The sequence below is a fragment of the Bufo bufo genome, chromosome 5 (genome assembly GCF_905171765.1).
Source record: "Bufo bufo chromosome 5, aBufBuf1.1, whole genome shotgun sequence".
Taxonomy (NCBI): Eukaryota; Metazoa; Chordata; class Amphibia; order Anura; family Bufonidae; genus Bufo; species Bufo bufo.
The window spans coordinates 491,977,502-492,002,093 of record NC_053393.1 but is presented as its reverse complement, the minus strand read 5'-3'; the positions used below and the strand labels follow the sequence as shown (position 1 = coordinate 492,002,093).

The window sequence follows — 24,592 nt, the reverse complement described above, 5'->3', positions numbered from 1 at the left end:
AGTGTATAGGGAAGACAGACCGACACTCACTTTCTTTGACTATATGAAGAGATTTATTCAGAGCATAATAGCATCATCAGTGACTAGTTTTGGCTCAGGCCTGAGCCCTTTTCAAACTGCAAGCTATATAGTTTTAGGTCACTACGATTCTGTAGAAGTATGGTCAAGCTGAGGCACATGGCATTCTCATGATTTATAATGCTGTGCGCTCCTGCAAGTCCAGAGCAGAGGATCGCGCTCACACACAGAGCGCAATTCCTGCAATGGACTCGCTCGTGCACAACAGCCCTTACACCGGCAGATTATCACAAACGGGCGTTCTTACAAACACTGGTTTACGATTATCTGGCCAATGCTCAGCCAGTGTAAAGGGGCCTTTAGAAATTTGTAAAACATTTTCCACAGAAGTGTATTCACTTAGAAACCGTAGTGGAAATCACATATTAAAAAAAGCAATTAATTATATACAAACAAAAACCTGTCATTTTACCCATATTGCAATCCCTTTCAGAGGCCATTCTAGGGAATGGTCACCGATAAAATACATAGACCGGTTGGGCACACAAGAACAGGATCCACTCATACTTAGCAGCTTCTTGCTTGTGCATATGAAATGGATTTGTCCTGGTAAGAAGACCCCTTTAAGGGCTCATGCACACACCCGTGACCGACTGACCTGGGCTGACCGCAGGGCCTCTGACCTGACTGTAGCATAAATTAATGTGATACAGCCAGTTTGTATTTGGTTGCAGGGCTATTGCAATGTGCTCACATCATTTCCAGGGCCAATCATGGTTATGTGCATGAGCCATAATGCCTACAAACCTTTGATAAGCAATTTTGCCTCCCAGGTCTTACCTGAAACCTGTGGGTTGTAAAACTATATCTCCTAAAAAGGTACTTCCATACAGCTGATTTTGTCCTGCAGAATGTCCCCATTATAGTCAATAGGATTTGTGGGACATCGGTGGGGCATTTGCCGGATCTAATTATTCCCGTTTTCTGTTTCCATACCAGAAAACTATAATTTTGCTGCACTTCTAAACCTAGTCTAAGCAGGACTGTTGTACAGTAATCAGGATAGACCGTTTTCCTCTTCATGAGGAGACATATTCTCTATTGAACACTATTTGCTACAGAACAGGAACGGGTTCCATCACAACCCATAGGTGAAAAGTGGACACTATAGTGTAAAAAAAAATAAAAAAAAATAAAAAAATAAGAATTCTGAAAAAGTTAAAGCACTCTGTAGACTTTCATAATCCTCTATAGAAAACAACCCAAATAATATAGATACAAACAATATTTCCAGCTGCACTGATTACCTGGTATAAAATACAACTTTTAATAACACTTCAAGTTTTCAACCGAAAACCAAAAAAAGACAGTACACTAAATTAACATAGTCCTAACCTTTCCTTACATTCCTCAATTTCCTGTCCGATAATCCCACAGCTGACACGCTTCAGATTTGTTAACAGTCAAAACAACCCAACATCTATTCTTTCATTAGTATCAGTGAAACCCATCTTATTCCCTGATGGGGCCAGCTGTGGTCGGCCTAGAGCCATCAAACACCCATGCATGAATCCAGTTGCGTGACCTTGAGATTTCACGTGATCCTTCCTCCCTTTCACTTGCAGGTTGCATAGGGGTAAATGTCAAGATGTGCCTCGTCTCATCTTAAGACTGCAGGATGTTTGTTTCTAGAGCTAAAATAAATATACAGCGAAACCTCTGATAGGACCATCCAAACATTACATTGGAAAGTGGCCTTCTGGGTGGGGGGGGGGGGGGTGGTGGTCTTTCTTTCTCAAAGAAGTATGCATAATATATAGGGATAATGAGATGGTCTTCTCGAAGAGCTGATCGTATGAAGACAAACGTAAATTGTGGTCACCACAAATAAATCTACGTCTTCATAAGAGGCGACATAAGCACCAACATTCTGGTCGCCAAATATGCAGAACTGAAGTAAAGTACCTGAAAAATTGACGATCTAATACAAAGCATAAAAGCATATTTACCCCCCACAGCATTCCCTATTTAAGGCCGAATTAATGTACTTAAATGAAAAGGTTACAAATTGTATTAGCCATCATGGTATCTATTAAATTAGACTATTATTTTTTAGTTTTTTTTATCCACTAGCCAATTAGTTGTGCAATAAATCTGTGGCAGGAAAACAAACAGGTGCATATGTGATGCCACAAGGCCATTCCAGTTCCGTGGTTAAGGGATGAATGTTGTTACATTTGGATTTGGTTAAAATTTGAAAAAATGAACAATTGAATGAAAATATGTAAGAATTAGCCACAAAACCACAAGCTCTGGTACCTGGAGGGCCAGCTGATGAGAGACGCTGTGTCCCCATCGGAATCTTTCTGAAGGAACCACTCTGGTTTCTGCTTCCCTGCACTGTTACACAAAAGAGATCATCTTAAAAGCGTTCCTGTAATCCAGACCCTCGTATACCGTACATTGTGCGGCAACTAAATAGCACCACGGCTCACTTTCAAGTCATAAAAAGCAGTGGAGCAGGTGCTGTAAAATCCAAAGTACAGTATTTGTTGGCAAGAAGACTTAGCTGAAAGCTGTGTGGAGCAGATAACTTCTCATTTTCCGTTTTATTACTGGAGAATTTTGGAAAAGGAATAGGCCTTTCCATTTATGAAAAAGTATAGCGACGGAACAAATGCACAGACAGACACAGACAAAACAAAGACCGAGCAGATGGACAAACTAGACCTTGATGCTACAAAGCACACACAAAGGCTGTATGAGACAGCCGCATTTAACAGGCGATTGTCGGGAAGGCATCATTCCTTCCCTGCCATCGTCTGCGCCGCTGCTATTACATGCAGTGATCTCCTCCTCAGTATAGCGAAGAGCAATTGTTAGGTCATCTCTCTTCCCTTGTCGGCAGCAGATCGTGATTACACACCATGATCTACCATCTGCAAACAAGCGTTTGCTCGAGCAATCGGCGGCAGTATTATACTGCCAGATTGGGAACGAGCGTTACTACCAACTCTTGTAAAGCAATCATCTGCCGAAAAATCGGAATGTGTAACACACCCTTAAGGCGGCATCTTCTGTAGTCTACACCCCTAAGGTGTCCTGAGGAAAATAGTCACATTATCTTTACAGGTGTCTCGGCATTGCAAAACCATTTTTTCATGTTTGCACGTTACTATAGTCAGGACCTCCTCAGCCGGACTCTGAAATAAATGTTTGTAGAGAGTATCATTGTATTCAGAGGAGCCAAGACAACACAAGAGCAGTGATGGCCAGTTCGCATTGTTCGCCCGCGAACATATGCGGGCTGCCATCTTTTTTCACAAGTCCGGCGAGTCACAGGTAAACCCTTGCCTGTGCGCGAGGGGCCTTCATCGGGCTGTTCTCAGAACTGCCTGCTCCCGGTGACCGCATTTGTTTTCAGACCGGCTCGCGACACAGGCACAGTTAAGGGCTTACCTGTGCTTTGCCGGACTTGTGAAAAAAGATGGCAGCCCGCATATGTTCGCGGGCGAACAATGCGAACTGGCCATCACTGCACAAGAGTGGTTTAGGGACAGCTCTATGAATGTCCTTGAGTGGCCCAGCCAGAGCCCTGACAAACCCAATTGAACATCTCCCGAGAGACCCGAAAATGGCTGTCTGAGGATCCTCATCCAACTTGACAGAGCTCGAGCAGATCTGTATGGAAGAAGGGCAGAAAATCCCCAAATCCAGGTGTGCAAACCTTGTGGCATCTTACCCAAGAAGACTGGAGGCTGTTATCGCTGCCAAAAGGGCTTCAACTAAGTAGCGAATTGAGTGTCTGAATACTTTTATCAATGCAAAATTTTAGTTTTTTCCTTTTTAATAAAGTTGCATACATTTCTAAAATTATTATACATTCTCATTTTTGGGTATTGAATGCAGAACAATGAGGAAAAATTTTAACTTTTTTTTAGCACACCAAGGCTACAACATACAGTAACATGTGAAAGGGTAGGAAGATTTTCCAAATGCATTGTATGCAATTGGGGAGTGTTGGGACACCACCATACACATTAGATAATCAGTAAATCTTGATGAAATTGGTGGGTTTGGCTGACATTCATCTAAAATCGGTATGGCCACCTTAACTCATTGCAGGACCTGGCTCGATATCTGTGACTCAACCAGGACTTTCATAAATAAACACCTTATCGCAAGGATTCCTGCTGTTAGTTCAAGGAGTTGTCCAAACTGGACAACATAACAAAACCATCCAATACTCAGATTAAAGGGATTGTCCAGGATTAGAGAAATATGTCTGCTTTCCTCCCAGAACAGTGCCACCACACCTGCTCATGGGTTGTGTCTGGTATCGCATTTCACCCCCACTGAAGTGAAACAGGCAAAGTTTAATACCACACACAACCTTGTGGGCAGATGTGGTGCAGTTTATGAAAGAACCAATTCATTTCTATAGGACTATGTACAGTACACATCTGTTTTTTGTGGACTATAGAACATGTCCTGTTCTGGTCCATATTGCAGATGAAAATAGACATTTTTATAGATGGAAGCTAGTGCGCTGCCACTTTCGCTTTCACCGACTCTGCTTGGCTTTTTCAGCGTGGTCGTACAGACCCCACATACTTTCTATGGACCCATACTCTACATACTCGAAAAGTTGAGCAAAGCTGATGAAAGCTGAAGAGACATAATGCACAGAGCAGTCCATCTATTCCTTCATATTTTCATCAAAGGTTTAGTTCGCCTTTAAATTGGTCATACATTAGATGCATGTCCGACATACATGCTAAATCTGGCAGGATTGGAAGATCTAATGTCTTATGGGTCCTTCCAAATCTCCCCCTGATGGCAGAAGTCGGGGAGAGAAGGGTGGGACATATCGACTAACTGTTTGGCCAACAGTTTACCTCATGTGTATGGCTGGCATTATGGATTCCAGAAAACAGACATGAAGAGTTGATTGGTAAGGTCCTCATGATGTACAGCCACATTATCTTTGTGCTGGCCTATGCCAAGGAAGGACTACTGTTGTCACTGGTGGTTTCCTACGTTTTGACCACTTCCAGAGTTCAGGCAAAGAAGGTCATATAGCCTTCAGAATCCTTTATGAATGTTTTCCCTTGTGGTATGCCAAGGAGTGGCCCAGATATGACCACGGCAGGGAGATCTCCAGCCATGGGGAAAGTAGTAGGCAGTGCTGGAACAAGTGTATGCAATGGAATGAGGTGTACTCTTGGAAAGGGCTGAGGAGGGGGGAGAATCGAGGAAGACGACTAGATGCCAGAGGTCTCCTTCAAAAAATACTCCCAATGCATTTGGAAAGAACGTAATTTGGCCAGCTGAAAAAATCCAGTTAATCACAGCATGAATAGCCATGAATTATACAGGCCAATTATATATTTTCGCTCCACTCTATATTGTAGACTCTGCTCTACCTGTTAACTGGTCGGGGGGCAGCCAACAACAGCTGCATATTAGGTAATTGTATTGTGGTCTCTGGACTGCTTAATATTAGTCAAACTATGCAATGTAACATGACCTGCTTGAACACGGAGACCCAGATCACAGTGTGGTGGTTGGCTTGGAAGAGGCCGCGTACTGTGAGAATTTATAATGCTTTACCTCCCATCTGAGCTTTTCCAAGAGGTAGTTTAGTGTCCAATAAACATTAACGTCTCAGATTTCCCCAAAATGAAGAAAAAGCATAGCAGAGAACAAGTGACTAGTTCTATCCGGAGCGAAAAGAAAGACGTTTCTTCCCACGCAAGTTATAACAAAAAACACTTTTTAGTTTCCATAGATATTATGGTTCAAAAGGTGAAATATGAACTGCTCACAATTTGGGGCACCAAGAAAACCCAACAATCTGTTAATATGAAACACATTCATCTAAGGCCTCATGCACATGACCGTGGTTTGGGTCCGCATCTGGGCCACATTTTTTGCAGGTCGGGTGCGGACCCATTCACTTTAACAGGGCCTCAAAAGATGCGGACAGCACACATCCGCACGTCCGTTCCATGGCCCCGCAAAAAAACTATAAACAAAAAAAAAAACAATTAACATGTCCTATTCTTGTCCGTATCACGCACAAGAATAGGACCGCTCTATTGTGGACCGAACGTTCCGTTCTGCAAAATGTGGAACGCACACAGCGGGTATCAGCATTTTGTGGACTGCAAAACGGACACTGTCATGTGCACGAGGCCTTAATAGAGTATTCCAGCCTAAAAGCATGTGATAAATGCTACAGCCGCAGTGGTCTGACCACCAGATGCCCCCACCTATCGTCAGTGAAGGTCCACAGCTAGGAGAAGTTTGAATGGAGTAGTAGTTGAACATGCACCCTGACGTTCAATTCAAAGTCTACTTCAACTTTTAAAGGGACTATCAGCTTCTGAAAAATCAATTGTTACAAGGTTGTCCCAAATATAGGCAGATTTGAAGGGTCACCCACTGATGGGACCCTCAACAATGAGCAGTCATTATTAAATGAGCCCAGTAGCAAACACCGCGCCACTACAGGGGAAATGAAGCATTACAGACTTCTCAATTTAAAGGGTTTTCCAGGTTGCAGACACTGATGACCTATCCTTCGGATAGGACATCAATATTAGATCAGTGAGGGCCTGACAACCCAGCACAACCCCACCAATCAGCTGTCTGCGGCAGCCATCTGGGCGAGCACGGAGAATGGAACGGAAGCAGACAGCTCCACTCTCAGTGTAGTGGTCATGTCAGGTTACTGCAGCTCAACTTCTATTTGCAGTTTAAAGTTGGGAGTGTAAACGTCGGATCAGCTGGGGGCTAAGAGGCTGGACATCCTCTACTGATCAGATTGTTATGGCATGGCATTATATGATAGAAATACTGCTTTAAAATGAAAACTAATGTCTGGTCATCATGGCAGCAGTATATTCCTCCGGTGGTCGGCTATGTTGTCCGATATCCTACAATAGATTGCATCTAAACCCTACTAAAGCGGTATCTGAACCTCAATGCTCCTTAATTTGCCCAGATGAAGAGCAAAAGAAAAACACCATCGAGGGCTTTGTCAGTCTGACTGGGATCTAGACAGCGTGAGCCCCACCGTTCGCTGGAAGAACAAAGCGGTTTCAGTCTCTATTAGCCTACCGCTGGCTCCCAACAGATTATTTTTCAGACAGAAAACTGGGGCCCTAGATATTTTTTTGCCATAATCTCAGGAACGACCTGGGAAACATGTTCGGTGTGTCTGCCGGATCTCGGGGGCAGACCTCTGTTCCTCTAACCTGACCATATCTTAGTATGTTATGATGCAGTCAGTACATATCTGATTGCGGATGTCTTGTATTGAACTCACCCGTTCTTCCTGGGCAGATTATGGTTGTGTGCATGAGCCACTGCCGACAGTAGCTCTGAAGGTTGTTTTGGCAGAGAACAGCCTGCCGGACCTCTCTGCAACCAGCATTGCCGGAATGCCCACCAGCCCAACTGACTGTAATGTGGTCCGGTGGAAAGTCGGCCGCTACTCAACAAATATACTATGCAGTGGTATTTGTCCATCCAAATCCCAGCATATTTGAGAGCTCCAGCAGAAAGTTCTCTGCCGGAACAGCCTGCTGGAGCTACTATCAGCAGTGTGAAACAGGCCTTAGGGTGCAGTCTCCTGGCACTTTTAATAATCAGTGGAGGTCCCATTGTTAGACCCCCTATTGATCACAACTCCTGAGAGGTCTCTCGGACCTTTCAGGCTTTCTAAAAGTGACCCTTGTCTACTTGCTGAATCCTAATAGGAGAAACCCTTTAAGTCTTGTGTACACAACATGCTTGCATTTTCTTTATATGAAGTTTTATAGTGACAGGGATTAAATCATCTGTTTGTGGAGACTATCCCAGATTCTCACGAAGAGACCGGGGAAGTAAAACGGCAGAGGGAAAACAGCAAGGATTTGTATTATATCAGGAACATATGCTTTCCATTAAAATACCATCTGACATCCACTCGCTAAATATTAACATATGGGGTTTTACGCCAAAGTCATTCTGACCTGGCTGCATGTAATATACATATCTGAGTGCGGAGATCCCAAAATACACAAATTAAACAATTAACTTCGGAAACTGAGTGCAAGGAAAAAGAACAGGTAAAACAGCTCTATATAGTCAGACTCCAAATTGTGTAAGAGCCTTCGAGCCGTGCAAAAAATACCCCAAAAGGAATATACATAAGCAAATAACACGTCTCCCAGTGGACCAGTAATTTGCACATTTATATACGATTGATTACATACAGGTCTTGGGGAAAAAAATATATATATACACGACTATACACAGCTGTGAAACAACCCCCATCTTCACCGACCTCTCTTCGCTCTAAGTTAGGAGCAACCGAACGCGGCCAGGGGTATGGACGCCTGGAGATAACATCTGTACAGTTCTGAAGTCAACATTTTGGTGTTTATTAGGAAAGCTATAGGAGAGATAACACCTTTCCAATTATTAAGTATGGATTTCAAAAGATCCAAGGGTGAAAGCAATGCTATGATATCCACTGCAACAATATGCAATACCGACAAGTGGCCAGATACAGTCAGGTCCATAAATATTGGGACATCAACACAATTCTAAAATGTTTGGCTCTATACACCACCATAATGGATTTTAAATTAAACGAACAAGATGTGCTTTAACTGCAGACTTTTAGCTTTAATTTGATGGTATTTATATCCCAATCAGGTGAACGGTGTAGGAATTACAACAGTTTGCATAAGTGCCTCCCACTTGTTAAGGGACCAAAAGGTAATGGGACAGAATAATAATCATAAATCAAACTTTCACTTTTTAATACTTGGTTGCAAATCCTTTGCAGTCAATTACAGCCTGAAGTCTGGAACGCATAGACATCACCAGACGCTGGGTTTCATCCCTGGTGATGCTCTGCCAGGCCTCTACTGCAACTGTCTTCAGTTCCTGCTTGTTCTTGGGGCATTTTCCCTTCAGTTTTGTCTTTAGCAAGTGAAATGCATGCTCAATCAGATTCAGGTCAGGTGATTGACTTGGCCATTGCATAACATTCCACTTTCCCTTAAAAAACTTTTTGGTTGCTTTTGCAGTACGCTTTGGGTCATTGTCCATCTGCACTGTGAAGCGCCGTCCAATGAGTTCTGAAGCATTTGGCTGAATATGAGCAGATAATATTGCCCGAAACACTTCAGAATTCATCCTGCTGCTTTTTTCAGCAGTCACATGAGCAATAAATACAAGAGAACCAGTTCCATTGGCAGTCATACATGCCCACGCCATGACACTACCACCACCATGCTTCACTGATGAGGTGGTATGCTTAGGATCATGAGCAGTTCCTTTCCTTCTCCATACTCTTCTCTTCCCATCACTCTGGTACAAGTTGATCTTGGTCTCATCTGTCCATAGGATGTTGTTACAGAACTGTGAAGGCTTTTTTAGATGTCGTTTGGCAAACTCTAATCTGGCCTTCCTGTTTTTGAGGCTCACCAATGGTTTACAGAGGGTTCACCACAAGATGTATTCACTCTGGTGAAGTCTTCTCTTGATTGTTGACTTTGACACACATACACCTACCTCCTGGAGAGTGTTCTTGATCTGGCCAACTGTTATGAAGGGTGTTTTCTTCACCAGGGAAAGAATTCTTCGGTCATCCACCACAGTTGTTTTCCGTGGTCTTCCGGGTCTTTTGGTGTTGCTGAGCTTACCAGTGCGTTTTTTTTCTTTTTAAGACCGTTCCAAACAGTTGTTTTGGCCAGGCCTAATGTTTTTGCTATCTTTCTGATGGGTTTGTTTTGTTTTTTCAGCCCAATGAATGGTATGCTTCACTGATAGTGACAGCTCTTTGGATCTCATCTTGAGAGTTGACAGCAACAGATTCCAAATGCAAATAGCACACTGGAAATGAACTCTGGACCTTTCATCTGCTCATTGTAATTGGGATAATGAGGGAATAACACACACCTGGCCATGGAACAGTTGAGAAGCCAATTGTCCCATTACTTTTGGTTCCTTAACAAGTGGGAGGCACATATGCAAACTGTTGTAATTCCTACACCGTTCACCTGATTTGGATGTAAATACCCTCAAATTTAAAGAGGACCTTTCACCGATCCTGACATTGTGAACTAGGTATACAGACATGGAGAGCGGCGCCCGGGGATCTCACTGCACTTACTATTATCCCTGGGCGCCGCTCCGTTCTCCCGCTATGCCCTCCGGTATCTTCGGTCACTAAGTTATAGTAGGCGGAGTCTGCCCTTGTTCTGCTGTAGCGCTGGCCAATCGCATCGCAGAGCTCACAGCCTGGGAGAAAAGAACCTCACAGGCTGTGAGCTCTGCGCTGCGATTGGCCAGCGCTTCAGCAGAACAAGGGCAGACTCCGCCTACTATAACCAAGTCCCCAAAATTGCCTTCCTGCAGAAGTGGTAGCTGCAAATACAGTGAAGGGGTTTAAGCGTGCATGGGATACGCATATGGCTATCCTTCATATAAGTTAGGGCCAGGGGCTATCCATAGTATTCAGATATATTGGGCAGACTAGATGGGCCAAATGGTTCTTATCTGCCGACACATTCTATGTTTCTAGGTTTCTATCTCCGCCTACTATAACTTAGTGACCGAAGATACCGGAGGGCATAGCGGCAGAACGGAGCGGCGCCCAGGGATAATAGTAAGTGCAGTGAGATCCCCGGGCGCCGCTCTCCATGTCTGTATACTTAGTTCACAATGTCAGGATCGGTGAAAGGTCCTCTTTAAGCTGACAGTCTGCAGTTAAAGTACATCTTGTTTGTTTCATTTCAAATCCATTGTGGTGGTGTATAGAGCCAAATACGTTACAATTTTGTCAATGTCCCAATATTTATGGACCTGACTAAAATGTGTGTGTGTATATATACATATATATATATATATATACATATATACATATATACATATATACACACACACACATACATATATACATATATACACACACATATATATATATATATATATACACACACACACACACACACACACATATATACACACACAGGGTGGACCATTTATATGGATACACCTTAATAAAATGGGAATGGTTGGTGATATTAACTTCCTGTTTGTGGCACATTAGTATATGTGAGGGGGGAAACTTTTCAAGATGGGTGGTGACCATGGCGGCCATTTTGAAGTCGGACATTTTGAATCCAACTTTTGTTTTTTCAATAGGAAGAGGGTCATGTGACACATCAAACTTATTGGGAATTTCACAAGAAAAACAATGGTGGGCTTGGTTTTAATGTAACTTTATTCTTTCATGAGTTATTTACAAGTTTCTGACCACTTATAAAATGTGTTCAATGTGCTGCCCATTGTGTTGGATTGTCAATGCAACCCTCTTCTCCCACTCTTCACACACTGATAGCAACACCGCAGGAGAAATGCTAGCACAGGCTTCCAGTATCCGTAGTTTCAGGTGCTGCACATCTCGTATCTTCACAGCATAGACAATTGCCTTCAGATGACCCCAAAGATAAAAGTCTAAGGGGGTCAGATCGGGAGACCTTGGGGGCCATTCAACTGGCCCACGACGACCAATCCACTTTCCAGGAAACTGTTCATCTAGCTGGCACGTTCCCTGAGTTTTTCCAGCAAGATGGTGCACCACCACATTATGGGTGTCAGGTCCGAGTATTCCTAGATGAACAGTTACCTGGAAAGTGGATTGGCCGTCGTGGGCCAGTTGAAGTTGTTGGGGAAGATTTATTATTTCTCCTTTAAGTATTGGGCCTAGTTTTGACTTTGCATTTTCATTTTTCCCTTCCCAAGTTCCAATAGCCATAACTTTTTAAATTTTCGGCTAATGTAGCCATATAAGGGCTTATTTTTTGTGGGATTAGTTGCTTATTTAATTTACCATGTCTGTTTTGAGAAAAAGGGAATTGTGTGCTTAAAGAGGACCTTTCATGGGTCCAGACATTATGAAATAACTACCAGGATATGTAGGGCATAGTGCACTGATGTAATATAGCTTACTATTTTTTCTGGGTGCTGCTCCGTTCGCCTGCTGTGCCCCCCTGCAGTTTCCCGTCCCAGCTGGTATAGTAATGAATATCATCGGTACAGGGAGGAGAAGACTCCAGGGTTTTTCAATGGGCGTCTCCTTCTCCCTGGCTGTAGCGCGGTCCAATCACAACAGAGTGCGTCACAGCCAGGGGGAGAGAAAACTCACCTTCTCCCTGGCTGTGACTCTCTCTGCTGCGATTGGACAGCCCCTACAGCCAGGGAGAAGGAGATGCCCATTGAGATACAGGGCAATCTCCTCCTCTCTGTACCAATTATTTCATAATGTCTGGACCCATGATAGGTCCTCTTTAAATAGAAAAAACAATTCCGCCAAGGATTTTGGTGTCTTCACACGGTGTTCAAAAAAAAAAGGAAGGGACATGGACATTCTTATTCTGCTGCTCAATAAAACTGCGGCGATACAAAACTTGTATAGTTTTCTGCCAGCCATAACTTTTTTAGATTTCTGTCCACAGAGATTTATAAGGGCTTGTTTTTTGCGGTATGAACTGTAGTTTTTATTAGTACCATTTTTGTGGTATGTACAGCTTTTTGATCACTGTCATTAAATTTTTAGGGCTGACAATTTTTTATTTTACATTACGGCGTTCACCACACAGGATTTAAAAAATATAATATATATAAATATATATTTTAGTAGTTAGAAACTTTTTGGACACAGCGATACTGGAAATGTTTATATATTTTTTTGTTTATATATTTTTATATGTAAAATTGGGAAAGGGGGGGCGATTTAAACCTTTAATATATTTTAAAAAAAATGTAATCTTTTTTTGCGGTGTGGTGGCATGGACCTGAATGCCCACGGAAGGGTTTCATAGGGTTTCTGTTGGCTTCTGATCCATGCCTCTGCTCCGCAAAAGATAGGTGAAGTCCTATCTTCGGTCATATCCTGTGGATTGCAGACCCACTCAAGTCAATGGGTCCACATCCGCACCACGGCCAGTAATCGTATATGGCAAAACGGCTGTTTAGGGTCCGCAATACAGGTACCGGGCCTTTATGTTAGTATGCATGAGCCCTAACGGATGGAAATCACTGATCAAACAAACATTGAACAGACTGCTGTCCCTTTGTTCTAGTGATTGATGGGGGTCTCAGAGGTCAGACATTTGCTAATCATAATGTTTTACCATATTCTGGGGACAGGCTATAACCTCCAACACCCGTCAACCCTTTGTCTATGGGGACCACCCGACAGCAGAATTTCAACACGCCAGATTTTTTGCTCCCACAGGAGAGAAGGTCTTGCCAGAGAGGTCATTCCCTGTTGAAATAAACACGTGGAAGTTTTTGAATGTGTGACCACCTTTACGCTGGGTTCACACCTGAGCGTACTCTGTATGCGCTTTTTACAGGCGCTTTTATTGGGCGTTTACATATGCGCGATCAAACAAGCAAACGCCCATTGTCGCGCGTTTCCGCTAAGTCTATGTGCGCGACAATACGCCCCAAAGAAGCTCCTGTACTTCTTGGGGCGTAGGGCGTTTTACAGCACGTTCGTACGCGCTGTAAAACGCTCAGGTGAGAACCATGCCCATAGGGAATCATTGGTTTTTGCCTGTTGAGCGTTTTACAGCGCGTAGATGGCGTCATCTCAACAGGTGAACTACAAGAGGGATGTAACGCTTCTGCAGATCAACTTTCCTAAGTCAAGGACATTATCCACCATCAATACGATCGTTTATATGTAAAGAGTGTCTGAGATCAGGACCAAGTTCCAGGAAATGACCAAGCACAGCAAATGATTGCTGCTCGGATGGATTTGTTTCTGATACATGGCCTAGAATGCACTGTACATAAGGCTCCTGGAAAGTCTGTTCAGCTCCCCCATATATTACCCCTAAACGTCACACCTCGTATAGGGATGCAAACTGCTATTTCATAGAAATCAATGGAGCACACGGCACAATTTTATGGAGTAAATACAGTTACATAGGGGGTGTTTGGCCCGAAATCCACCACATTCCCCCAAAGTAAAAGCCACCTAACATTCAAACCTAACAACTGATTATTCTATCCAAACCGGCGCTGAGGTTAGCCTATGGCAGATTTATCAACATTGTGTTAATAAGTCTGCTCCTTTGGGCACTTCACTATCTGTGTTTTTACACAGGGCTGTGGAGGAAATTCCTAAACTCCATGTTATCCCCATGCTCAGAAAAGAAAACCGTAGGAGGAAATGGGCATTCAGCTCGGCTATATTTTTACTGGCCAGAATCTGTGCCATTATGCAGAAAGTGCAAAAGGAGGATACAGGTAGATAAATGGCATATCCTCTGATAAATACGCAGGTCAACCATGAAATAATCAGCCCCATCCTAAAATACTACCTGCTACACTGAAAATGATCAACCGGTGCCCCTTTATACGTGAACTGGGAATTTATCAGCTGCAGACGGCAAAAGGAAAACTAAGGCTACTTTCACACTCGCGTTTGGTGCGGATCCGTCACGGATCTGCACAGATGATCCGTTCAGATAATACAACCGTCTGCAACTGTTCAGAACGGATCTGTTTGTATTATCTTTAACATTGCCAAGACAAATCCGTCTTGAACACCATTGAAAGTAAATGGAGGACGGATCAGTTCCCTATTGTGCCAGATTGTGTCATAGAAAACGGATCCGTCCCCATTGACTTACATTGTGTGCCAGGACGTTTGGCTCAGTTTCAAGCAGCAGCGTTTTGGTGTCCGCCTCCAAAGCGGAATGGAGGCGGAACGGAGGCAAACTGATGCATTCTGAGCGGACCCTTTTCCATTCAGAATGCATTAGGGCAAAACTGACCGTTTTGGACCGCTTGTGAGAGCCCTGAACAGATCTGACAAACTGAAAGCCAAAACGCCAGTGTGAAAAGTAGCCCAAGTCAAAGTCAGAGGTTTATGGCTTCTAAAACGTCAGGGATATAGTAGATCGGGAAATGTTCTTTGTAGAATAAAGGAGCAAAGCATTGAAGAGATTGGAAATACAGTATAGGAGAAGGAACATGCCATAGAGAAATCTACAAAGACGACTACACCGACTACTATTCCATAATAAACATAGTCCATGGGGTGGAAGTGTCTCCACATTTATACAGTCCTGATCAAAAGTTTAAGACCACTTGAAAAATGGCAAAAAATCATGTTTAGCATGGCTGGATCTTAACAAGGTTCCAAGTAGAGATTCAACATGCAAGAAGAAGAAATGGGAGCGAGACAAAAAAAAATTTAAGCATTCAATTTAATGAAAACAACGAATAAACTGAAACAGGCTGTTTTTCAGCTGATCAAAAGTTTAGGACCACACCTCAAAAAAAACCAAAAAACTAACCCCCCCCCCCCTCCCCAAAACAGAAATCCAACTTCCAAACATGAACTCAGTAATGAGTAGCTCCGCCGTTATTGTTTATCACTTCCAAAATTCGTTTCGGCATGCTTGATGCAAGCGTTTCCATGAGGTGAGTGGGAACATTTCTCCAAGTGGTGAAGACGGCCGCACGAAGGCCATCTACTGTCTGGAACTGTTCTCCATTTTTGTAAACTTCCCTTGCCATCCATCCCCAAAGGTTCTCAATTGGATTTAGATCAGGAGAACACGCAGGATGGGCCAAAAGAGTGATGTTATTCTCCTGGAAGAAGTCCCTTGTCCTGCGGGCATTGTGTACTGTAGCGTTGTCCGGTTGAAAAACACAGTCGTTACCACACAGACGAGGGCCCTCAGTCATGAGGAATGCTCTCTGCAACATCTGAACATAGCCAGCGGCCGTTTGACGCCCCTGCACTTCCTGAAGCTCCATTGTTCCACTAAAGGAAGAAGCACCCCAGACCATTATGGCGCCCCCTCCAATGTGGCGCGTAGAAAACATGCTTGTCATGCCAGTAACGTTGGAAACCATCAGGACCATCAAGGTTACATTTTTTCTCATCAGAGAATAAAACTTTCTTCCACCTTTGAAAGTCCCATGTTTGGTGCTCTCTTGCAAAGTCCAAAAAAGCAGTTCTGTTGCGTTCAAGGAGACGAGGTCTTTGAAGAAGTTTTTTGTTTTTGAAGCCCTTCAGTCTCAGATGCCGTCTAATGGTTATGAGGCTGCAGTCAGCAGCAGTAAGGGCCTTAATTTGGGTCGAGGATCGTCCAGTGTCTTGACGGACAGCCAACTGAATCCTCCGGCTCAGTGCTGATGAAATTTTTTGGGGTCTTCCACTTGACATTTTTGTTCTATAACCCTCAGGATCATTTAAGAAATTCCAAATGACTGTCTTACTGCGTCCCACCTCAGCAGCGATGGCGCGCTGTGAGAGACCCTGCTTATGTAGTTCAACAACCCAACCACATTCAGAAAGGGAGAGTTCTTTGCCTTTGCCATCACAATGTGTGACTACCTGACAGAAAATGACAATGAATCCACATCTTTGCACAGATTTGGCCTTTTGAAGGCATGTGGCCCTAACATTTGGATCAGCTGAAAAACAGCCCGTTTCAGTTTAATCGTTATTTTCAATTAATTGAATGCTCAAAAAATGTTTCGTCTCACTCTCATTTCTTCTTGTTGCATGTTGAAGCTCTACTTGGAACCTTGTTAAGATCCAACAATGTAAAATATGATTTTTGGCCATTTTTCAAGTGGTACTTTTGATCAGGACTGTATCATGAAACCTCATGCCTAGATATCCTAGAAAAACAAACTATATGACATGAACATAATTCTTAGGCTGGAAATGTCTCCTACATGTTATTTCATATAATCATATACCCGAATAGTATCCTTGGATATGTTCTAATACCTGCCATGAGCTCCAGCATTTGTGCTGCAAGTGGCTGCATCTAACCACCCAAAGACAGGTGCCCCCTTTCAGAAGGGCAGGAACGTGCAGCCATTTACTAAAAGAAGTATGGTAGCATTACGCATCATAATCACAAAAGTAATAGTATTGAATAAGTGTATGCCTTTCAGGGATGACATCTGAGAAGAAGCTGATCTACAAGAGTCTACAAAAGTGAACGAATCATGGCTGCTCATCTGTCAAGGAGACTGATGCATTTAAATGCAGCGATCACCTCCACTGTATGTAATCACTAATGTCATCGCTCGTCCCCATACAGAACCAGTTTGCCAGCAGCAGAGTGCTGATTAGACAAGATGATCTGCTGCCGGCAAATGATGCAATTACGGTACGTGATGAACAAGTGTTTCTGGCAATTGGCAGCACCTTTACACCAGCAGATCATCGCGAACGAGCGTCCGTATAAATGCTTGTAATATAATCATCTGCCCGACGTTAGAGCAGTATAAAGGGCCTTAAGTCAGAGTCTATGGCAATGAGACCTCTTAAAGGGTTCTCCGGGAATTAAGAAAATGAAAATACTTAAATATTACTTCATTATAAATACAGTTGCAAGAAAAAGTATGTGAACCCTTTGGAATGATATGGATTTCTGCACAAATTGGTCATAAAATGTGATCTGATCTTTATCTAAGTCACAACAATAGAAAATCACAGTCTGCTTAAGCTAATAACTAGGGGTGCACCGAAATGAAAATTCTGGTCCGAAACCGAAAATTCAGGATGCCCTTGACCGAAACCGCCTTTTTGCCCAAATACTTTTAAAATACTTTTTTTTTAATGATTTTATTAATAATTATTTTTCATGAATGAAATTCATCTGTGGGTGGCGCTGTTATGGAGGGGGGGATATGTGCACTGTTATGGGCATAACAGTGCACAGATCCCTTTCCCCATAACAGTGCACAGATCCCCCCCTCCCCATAGCAGTGCCATAGACCGATCCCCCTACCCATAACAGCCCCGGCCCTGCTGCTCACAGCAGACTAATCACTCACTGCATCTTTATTTTACCTTACAATCGTGACGCTCCAGTAACAACTCTGCAGGCAGAGCGGAGGGCGGCGTAACGTCACTTACTCACGTGACGCACCTGCTCCGCCCACTTTATGAATGAAGGAGGCGGAGCAGGCGGGTCACGTGAGTAAGTGACGTTACGCCGCCCTCCGCTCTGCCTGCAGAGTTGTTACTGGAGCGTCACGATTGGAAGGTAAAATAAAGATGCAGTGACTTAAAGTAAACCGCCCGCCCGGCGCGGGTGACAAATCCCACAAATCCCAAACCCCATATTTTCTGCCGATATGTAGCAATATCGGCCGAAAAGGATTAGGCCCATTTTCGGCCGATATTTTCGGCCGCCGGAATTTCGGTGCACCCCTACTAATAACACAAATAATTAAATGTTACCATGTTTTTATTGAACACACCATGTAAACATTCACAGGGCAGGTGGAAAAAGTATGTGAACCCCTAGACTAATGACATCTCCAAGAGCTATAAAAAAAAAAAAAAAAAAAAAAAAAAAAAAAAAAAAAACACACACCAGTTCTGGGTTTGCTTTTCACAAGAAGCATTGCCTGATGTGAATGATGCCTTGCATAAAAGAGCTCTCAGAAGACCTACGATTAAGAATTGTTGACTTGCATAAAGCTGGAAAGGGTTATAAAAGTATCTCCAAAGTTCAGCACTGCTGCTACTCTCCCTAGGAGTGGCCGTCCTGTAAAGATGACTGCAAGAGCACAGCGCAGACTGCTCAATGAGGTGAAGAAGAATCCTAGAGTGTCAGCTAAAGACTTACAAAAGTCTCTGGCATATGCCAACATCCCTGTTAGCGAATCTACGATACCTAAATACACTAAACAAGAATGGATTTCATGGGAGGATACCACAGAGGAAGCCACTGCTGTCCAAAAAAACCATTGCTGCACGTTTACAGTTTGCACAAGAGCACCTGGATGTTCCACAGCAGTACTGGCAAAATATCCTGTGGACAGATGAAACCAAAGCTGAGTTGTTTGGAAGAAACACACAACACTATGTGTGGAGAAAAAGAGTCACAGCACACCAACATCAAAACCTCATCCCAACTGTGAAGTATCCCTGACAAATAGACCAGAGAGGAGGATGAAGCAGCTCTTTATCTTAGTGTTGTGAAGTAACTTGTCCTCCTGTGTCATGAGGACAGGTTCTGTGTGCACTAATAGGACAGCGGCCACTTTGTTTCTCCTAATCATTGCTCCCCAGACAAAACAAGCCATTATAACTAATGAAATGTATTTCGGAATATATTTATAATAAAGTAATATTAACGTATTTTCATTTTCTAAATTCCCGGAGAACCCCTTTAACATGGTCAAAGGACAAGTTATTGTTCTCTACACAAGACATAAAACCAGCAAAGTAGTTACCAAATTCTACCATTTATAAGGGAACTGAGAGGATGGAGTGGAGTATCCCGATTAGAGGCCACTCATTTCAGTGCTAGTTTGGGGTCAGATACAACCAGCTTACGAAACTCCAATACGTCGGTACTACAGTAGACTGGGTCCCAAAAATCATGTGTCGGAAGGCCAATTTAGATTCTTGCTTACCCTTGTCTGATGTCTGCCTGCTGTTGCTGCTGATCTGCAGATAAGGAAACAGGAGATGAGGAACGCTTCGGAGAGGTCTGGGATGCACGACGAGGGAACCTGGGTGACTGTGGCGCTTCTCCTACAATGTTTCCAAGCCCATATGAAGAATCTGCAGGACCATCTAGCTGTGAGATGCCATGAAACTTGTTATTGTTTTCCAGGTTTTGCAGAGCATCGCAGGTGGACACATTTTCATTAATGTCATGGTGTTTCACATCAGAGAGGCGAGCCTTCCTGCTTTCCGGCGGATACAAATAATCAGAAACACTGTCCTTGGAATCATCATCCTCATAAACGCCTGACCTCTTCTCGGACGTGTCACTGTCCTTCCTTGATCGAGTATACCTGGACTGGTATTCCGAATCTCCTTCAGAGTCCAAAGGTAGGCCATACTTTTCAGCCAACTGGCGCCTACGTTCAGCTTTGTATCGAGCTATCCTGTCTGCTTTAGATTCCTGTTCTTGTGCGCTCATATTTCCTAGAACATTAGTAGTCTCTGCCTGAATATCTGCTGGTTTTGGATGATACCTTAACTTTGAATTTGTTTCTACTGAAGACTCTGAAGTTGCATCATCGTTTGTGTGTCCTGGGGAAAGAAATGGTATTCAGCAATAAAAGAATAAAAAATTCAATCCTGTCTGGACAGAATAGTCACTGAACCAACGCATGTTTCATATTAATCACCTACGTAAGACTTGCTATGAGGTAGGAACAAACGTAAAATGTGATATATAGATGACTGAAGAGCTATAGTAAGTCTAAAGGAAGCCATACACATCAGAATAATATAGAGTCCTGCTGATTTCAGCCAGACTTGTGTTCATTCCGCAAATAAAGATTAATTCAACATGCCCAATCTTTTGTTCTTACAGATAAGCTACCACCAGGGGAATATTGGGCAGTGGCCTTTCCTCTCCTGAAAGAGAACACATGCATACTTGCTAGAACCCATGTATGTGGGAGGTGAGGAGGAATAGCTGGCGGGTGGCATGGAAGGTGTATGGCCAGCTGCTGACTGGTAATAACATCAGGCTGTCAAATACATAGGGATCTTTTAATCTGGTGTGGATCTTTCCTAGGTCACACCCAACACCCTTAGTACTTTTACCCCTTCCATTAAAGGGCATCTGTCAGCAGGTTTGTACCTATAACACTGGCTGACCTGTTACATGTGCGCTTGGCAGCTGAAGGCATCTGTGTTGGTCCCATGTTCATATGTGTCCGCATTACCGAGAAACATGATGTTGTAATATATGCAAATTAGCCTCTAGGAGCAATGAGGGCGTTGCAGTTACGCCTAGAGGCTCTGCTCTCTCTGCAACTACTGTGCAATCTCCACTTTGATTGACAGGGACAGGTGTGATGAGGTTTTCACTGCCTGGAACGGTCAATTAAAGTGGAGAAGCTGCTGCAGTTGCAGAGAGAGCAGAGCCTTGTTGCTCCTAGAGGCTCATTCACATATATTTAAAACGTAGTTTTTCTCAGCAATGTGGACACATATGAACATGGGACCAACACAGATGCCTTCAGCTGCCAAAAGCACATGTACCAGGTAAGCCAGTGTCATAGGGACAAATCTGCTGTCAGGTACAATGCAGTAGACATGATCCTCATTAAGTCTTAAGTAGCCTTTACAGTAAGGGACTGGATTACAGGGTAGGCAAATGAAGGTAACCAACGTGGCCCAAGTTAGTTTTCTTGCGCAAGTTAAGAATCAGTGACAATATAGCATGTCCACGAGAAATGAGATGGGGAGGCCTCCACCTAAAAAAGGAGAGGGTCCCCCCGCCTAATATCTGGCTCAGTAGCCTCGACTTAATCTGGTCTCAAAATATTAAGATTGAAACCTACAATGTCCATCTCTCTACCATATGAAAGTGGAGGATAACGATGCAGACATCTCATACCTAAATTAGGGCTATATGCATCAGTAGCTCGCGTGTATCTTGGGGTGTCTTCTTCTAGGAGCCTGCTCTGTAACATAATTGGCGGTGCTTCATTTTCAATGCCTTCCAAACGTCTCGCAATTCTTTCTTTTCTGAAACAGAAGAGGATATTCAAGAAACATGAAAAACTGCTATTCCATTCTACCAGGCTTACTGGAAAGCTACTGTCAACACAGGTCACTTACCTCTTCATCTCTGTAATTACCCTCCTGCTGGGCTCAAACACTTTTCTCAGCTCTGAAACTAAGGAGAAGATAAGTTCAAGATCTGAAAATTATTACAGTCCACTAAGTATGCCATCTAATCTAATAGTGACTGAATAATAGGGAATTCGGAGGTGAAAATTCACAAGTTCCAACTGCAATAAGTGTAAACATCAAAAGGTATTGACAACTGCAGTCATTGAAATTGAATTTATAATTGAAATTATTATGAAATCCCTAAAAAGTCTGTTGTCAGATCAATGAGATATATATATATATATATATATATATATATATATATATATATATATATATATATACACATACACATACACATACACACACACACACATATATATATACATACACACGCCTGGCCGATGGGTGGGCGGGTGGGGTGATAGTCTGTAGAAATAATTATGGCGCAAACTGTCATTTGGCCAATAGTTATTTTAATGGGGTTGTCCAAAATGTTTTTGGACAACCCCATCGGCAGCGAGGGACAATGCTATGATTAAAAAAAATATATAAAATGTCCACCAGTTCCAATGACGCTGCTTCTCTCCTCAGCTGCAGCCATACTGTTTTCGCGGCAGTGATATGCCGTATACCGCTCGTGATCACTGCAGCCATTATTATCAAAAATGGTGCACTAGTTTGGCGGTGATTCCATTTTTCAGGATGGCATAAAAAGCATTGCTTGTCGGCAGCACAGCACATCCAACGGAAAGTGTATGAGAGGTGAAAATGAATGAACGATCATTCATATAGACATAGTAAACAAGTGCCAGTCAACTTGCGACATCATCAGCTGACGCTTTTTAGGGGCGTTTTCACATGACTGTTCCAACCAAAGCCACCCTCACGTACCTAGTGATAAAGCAGTCAGCCAGCATTACCTGACCGATTCAGTCCTGGTCCTTTGTAAGAGTTTCATATTTCTTCAAAAGATTTAGTATGTTTTTATGCGAGCATAAAACAGGGAAAAAGCAAATAACCTACTGCACCACCTCTAAAAAAAAAAAAAAAAAACTTTCCACCGAGGAACGAGTTAGAACCACAGAGAAGAAGTATAACTTTAATATAAAACTTCACAAAATGTTTCACACGTTAACCTTGCCTCGTGATGCCAGATGATCACTGGGTACGGCAATGTGGACTTTCTTTATAGTAACCAGGAAATAAAAACGTTGAGAACTTGTGTTCTAGGAACAGATTCCAGGTTTCCATATCTCAGAGTTTCCATGATGTGTGTCAGAGTGAAATATTAATCCACAATAGCCAACCACTGCAACACTTATAATAATAACCGAGTCATAGTCCCCCTTCTAGGCTCTTCTATCAGGAACACGGAACTCCACTGGGGGCTTTGCCTGAATTCAGATGGAAAATACTTACCTTTAGGAAGAACAGCAAGTATGTGTGCATCAATATCCTTGGGGTAGTTTCCAAAATCTCCTTGAATTCCACAGCCAAAGTTTCTTTGGAAGCTAAGGTAGGGAAACGAAACATAAATGTCATCTCGGATGAGTGACTGCTACTTTTCTACACATTTTAAATGCACAAGCTCCGTAAAATACAATATGGCTGCCATTACTACAATAACCGGCAAAGTTGGGCGACAACCACAGACTACTAGATAAATATCAATATGGTAAATCTGCCCAGCATGCGGCAGTATATCCCCGGCCTCCATCCTCATCACATAGATATTCAGATGCTGTACTAGGTTATAACATACAGGCGTCAGTGTAATTATATATCATTACACACCACACTCTGTGGCTCCAGTGAGGTTCACTCTGAGGCCCTGGTTCTGGTTCTGCAGGACATGCATCTTTTCTATATAGAAGCACTGAAGTCACGCTTGTGAACTGTGGCCAACTCTGTGTTACCATAAAAACCTAGACTTAAAGGGGTTGTCCAGGGTTTAACAAGTTGCTCTCATCAAGTACAACTGTGATTAGACAATTCTGTAATTTACAATAATTACCGTTTTGGCTTTGTTTAGCCGTTTCCCATGTTGGTGACATGACCCTGTCCTCTCTGCAAACCCCTTACGTCTGCTGAAATCACTTCCGCAGAGCTGCAACGGTGTGCGAACAAGTTCCGGAAAGCATCTGAGCGCTGTGCAGTTCTGATGAAGGATGGTGCTCGCTGCGCATGTGCTGGCCCTGGGGATTCGACAGTACAAGTGGGCAGTGGATCGGAGGTACGCCCACAGGATGTACAATCAAATTAGGAATACAGAGGCAGGGCTGTCATGTCAGCGGAAGTAGGGGGTTCGCACAGTGGACAGGATCATGAGACCAACACGGAAATCAGCTAAACCGAGCAAAAAATGGTAATTATTGTAAATTACAGAATGTCTTTATCACAATTGCACTTGATTAAGAGCAACTGAAAAGGGGTTGTCTAGTGTCTGAAAACAATGGCTGCTTTCTTCTAAAAACAGTAGCACCCCTGTCCACAGGTTGTGCGTGGTATTTCAGTTATGCTACCTTAATGCCACTGGAACGGAGCTGCAATAACTCACACAACCCATGGACAGGAATGGTGCCATTTTTGGAAGAAATCAGCCAAGTTTTTCTAATCCTGGGCAACCCCTTTCAGTAGATAAAACACCTTTGTGGGCGCTTTCACATCCATCTGTATTCTGGCTCTGGAATACACATGGATCCATTCACACGTCCGTTGTTTCTTTACTGATCTGTTTCGTTTTTTGCGGAACAGATCTGGACCAGTTCTGTAACGATTCATTTTCAATGGGTCCTGAAAAAAATCGGACAGCTCAATGTCAGATTTTTTTTCAGGACCCATTGAAAATGAATGGGTACAGAACTGGTCCAGATCTGTTCCGCAAAAAAACGGAACAGATCAGGAAAGAAACAACGGACGTGT

The 24,592-nt window shown here is 43.1% G+C and overlaps 1 protein-coding gene across 7 annotated transcripts in view; it reads right to left on the bottom strand.

Annotated features, from left to right (window-relative positions):
• The window catches only part of SVIL (supervillin), a 124,725-nt gene that overhangs the window by 84,755 nt on the left and 15,378 nt on the right, over positions 1-24,592 (bottom strand). For 6 of the 7 annotated variants that reach the window (XM_040434244.1, XM_040434242.1, XM_040434246.1 and 3 more), the window contains exons 3-7: positions 23,090-23,181; positions 21,674-21,731; positions 21,450-21,580; positions 19,501-20,128; positions 2,338-2,418 (exon numbers count right to left, since the gene is read on the bottom strand). In XM_040434244.1, coding sequence (XP_040290178.1) covers positions 2,338-2,418; positions 19,501-20,128; positions 21,450-21,580; positions 21,674-21,731; positions 23,090-23,181 — 990 coding nt within the window. The remainder of the gene's footprint in view (positions 1-2,337; positions 2,419-19,500; positions 20,129-21,449; positions 21,581-21,673; positions 21,732-23,089; positions 23,182-24,592) is intronic. The other variant, XM_040434249.1, reaches the window with a different exon arrangement.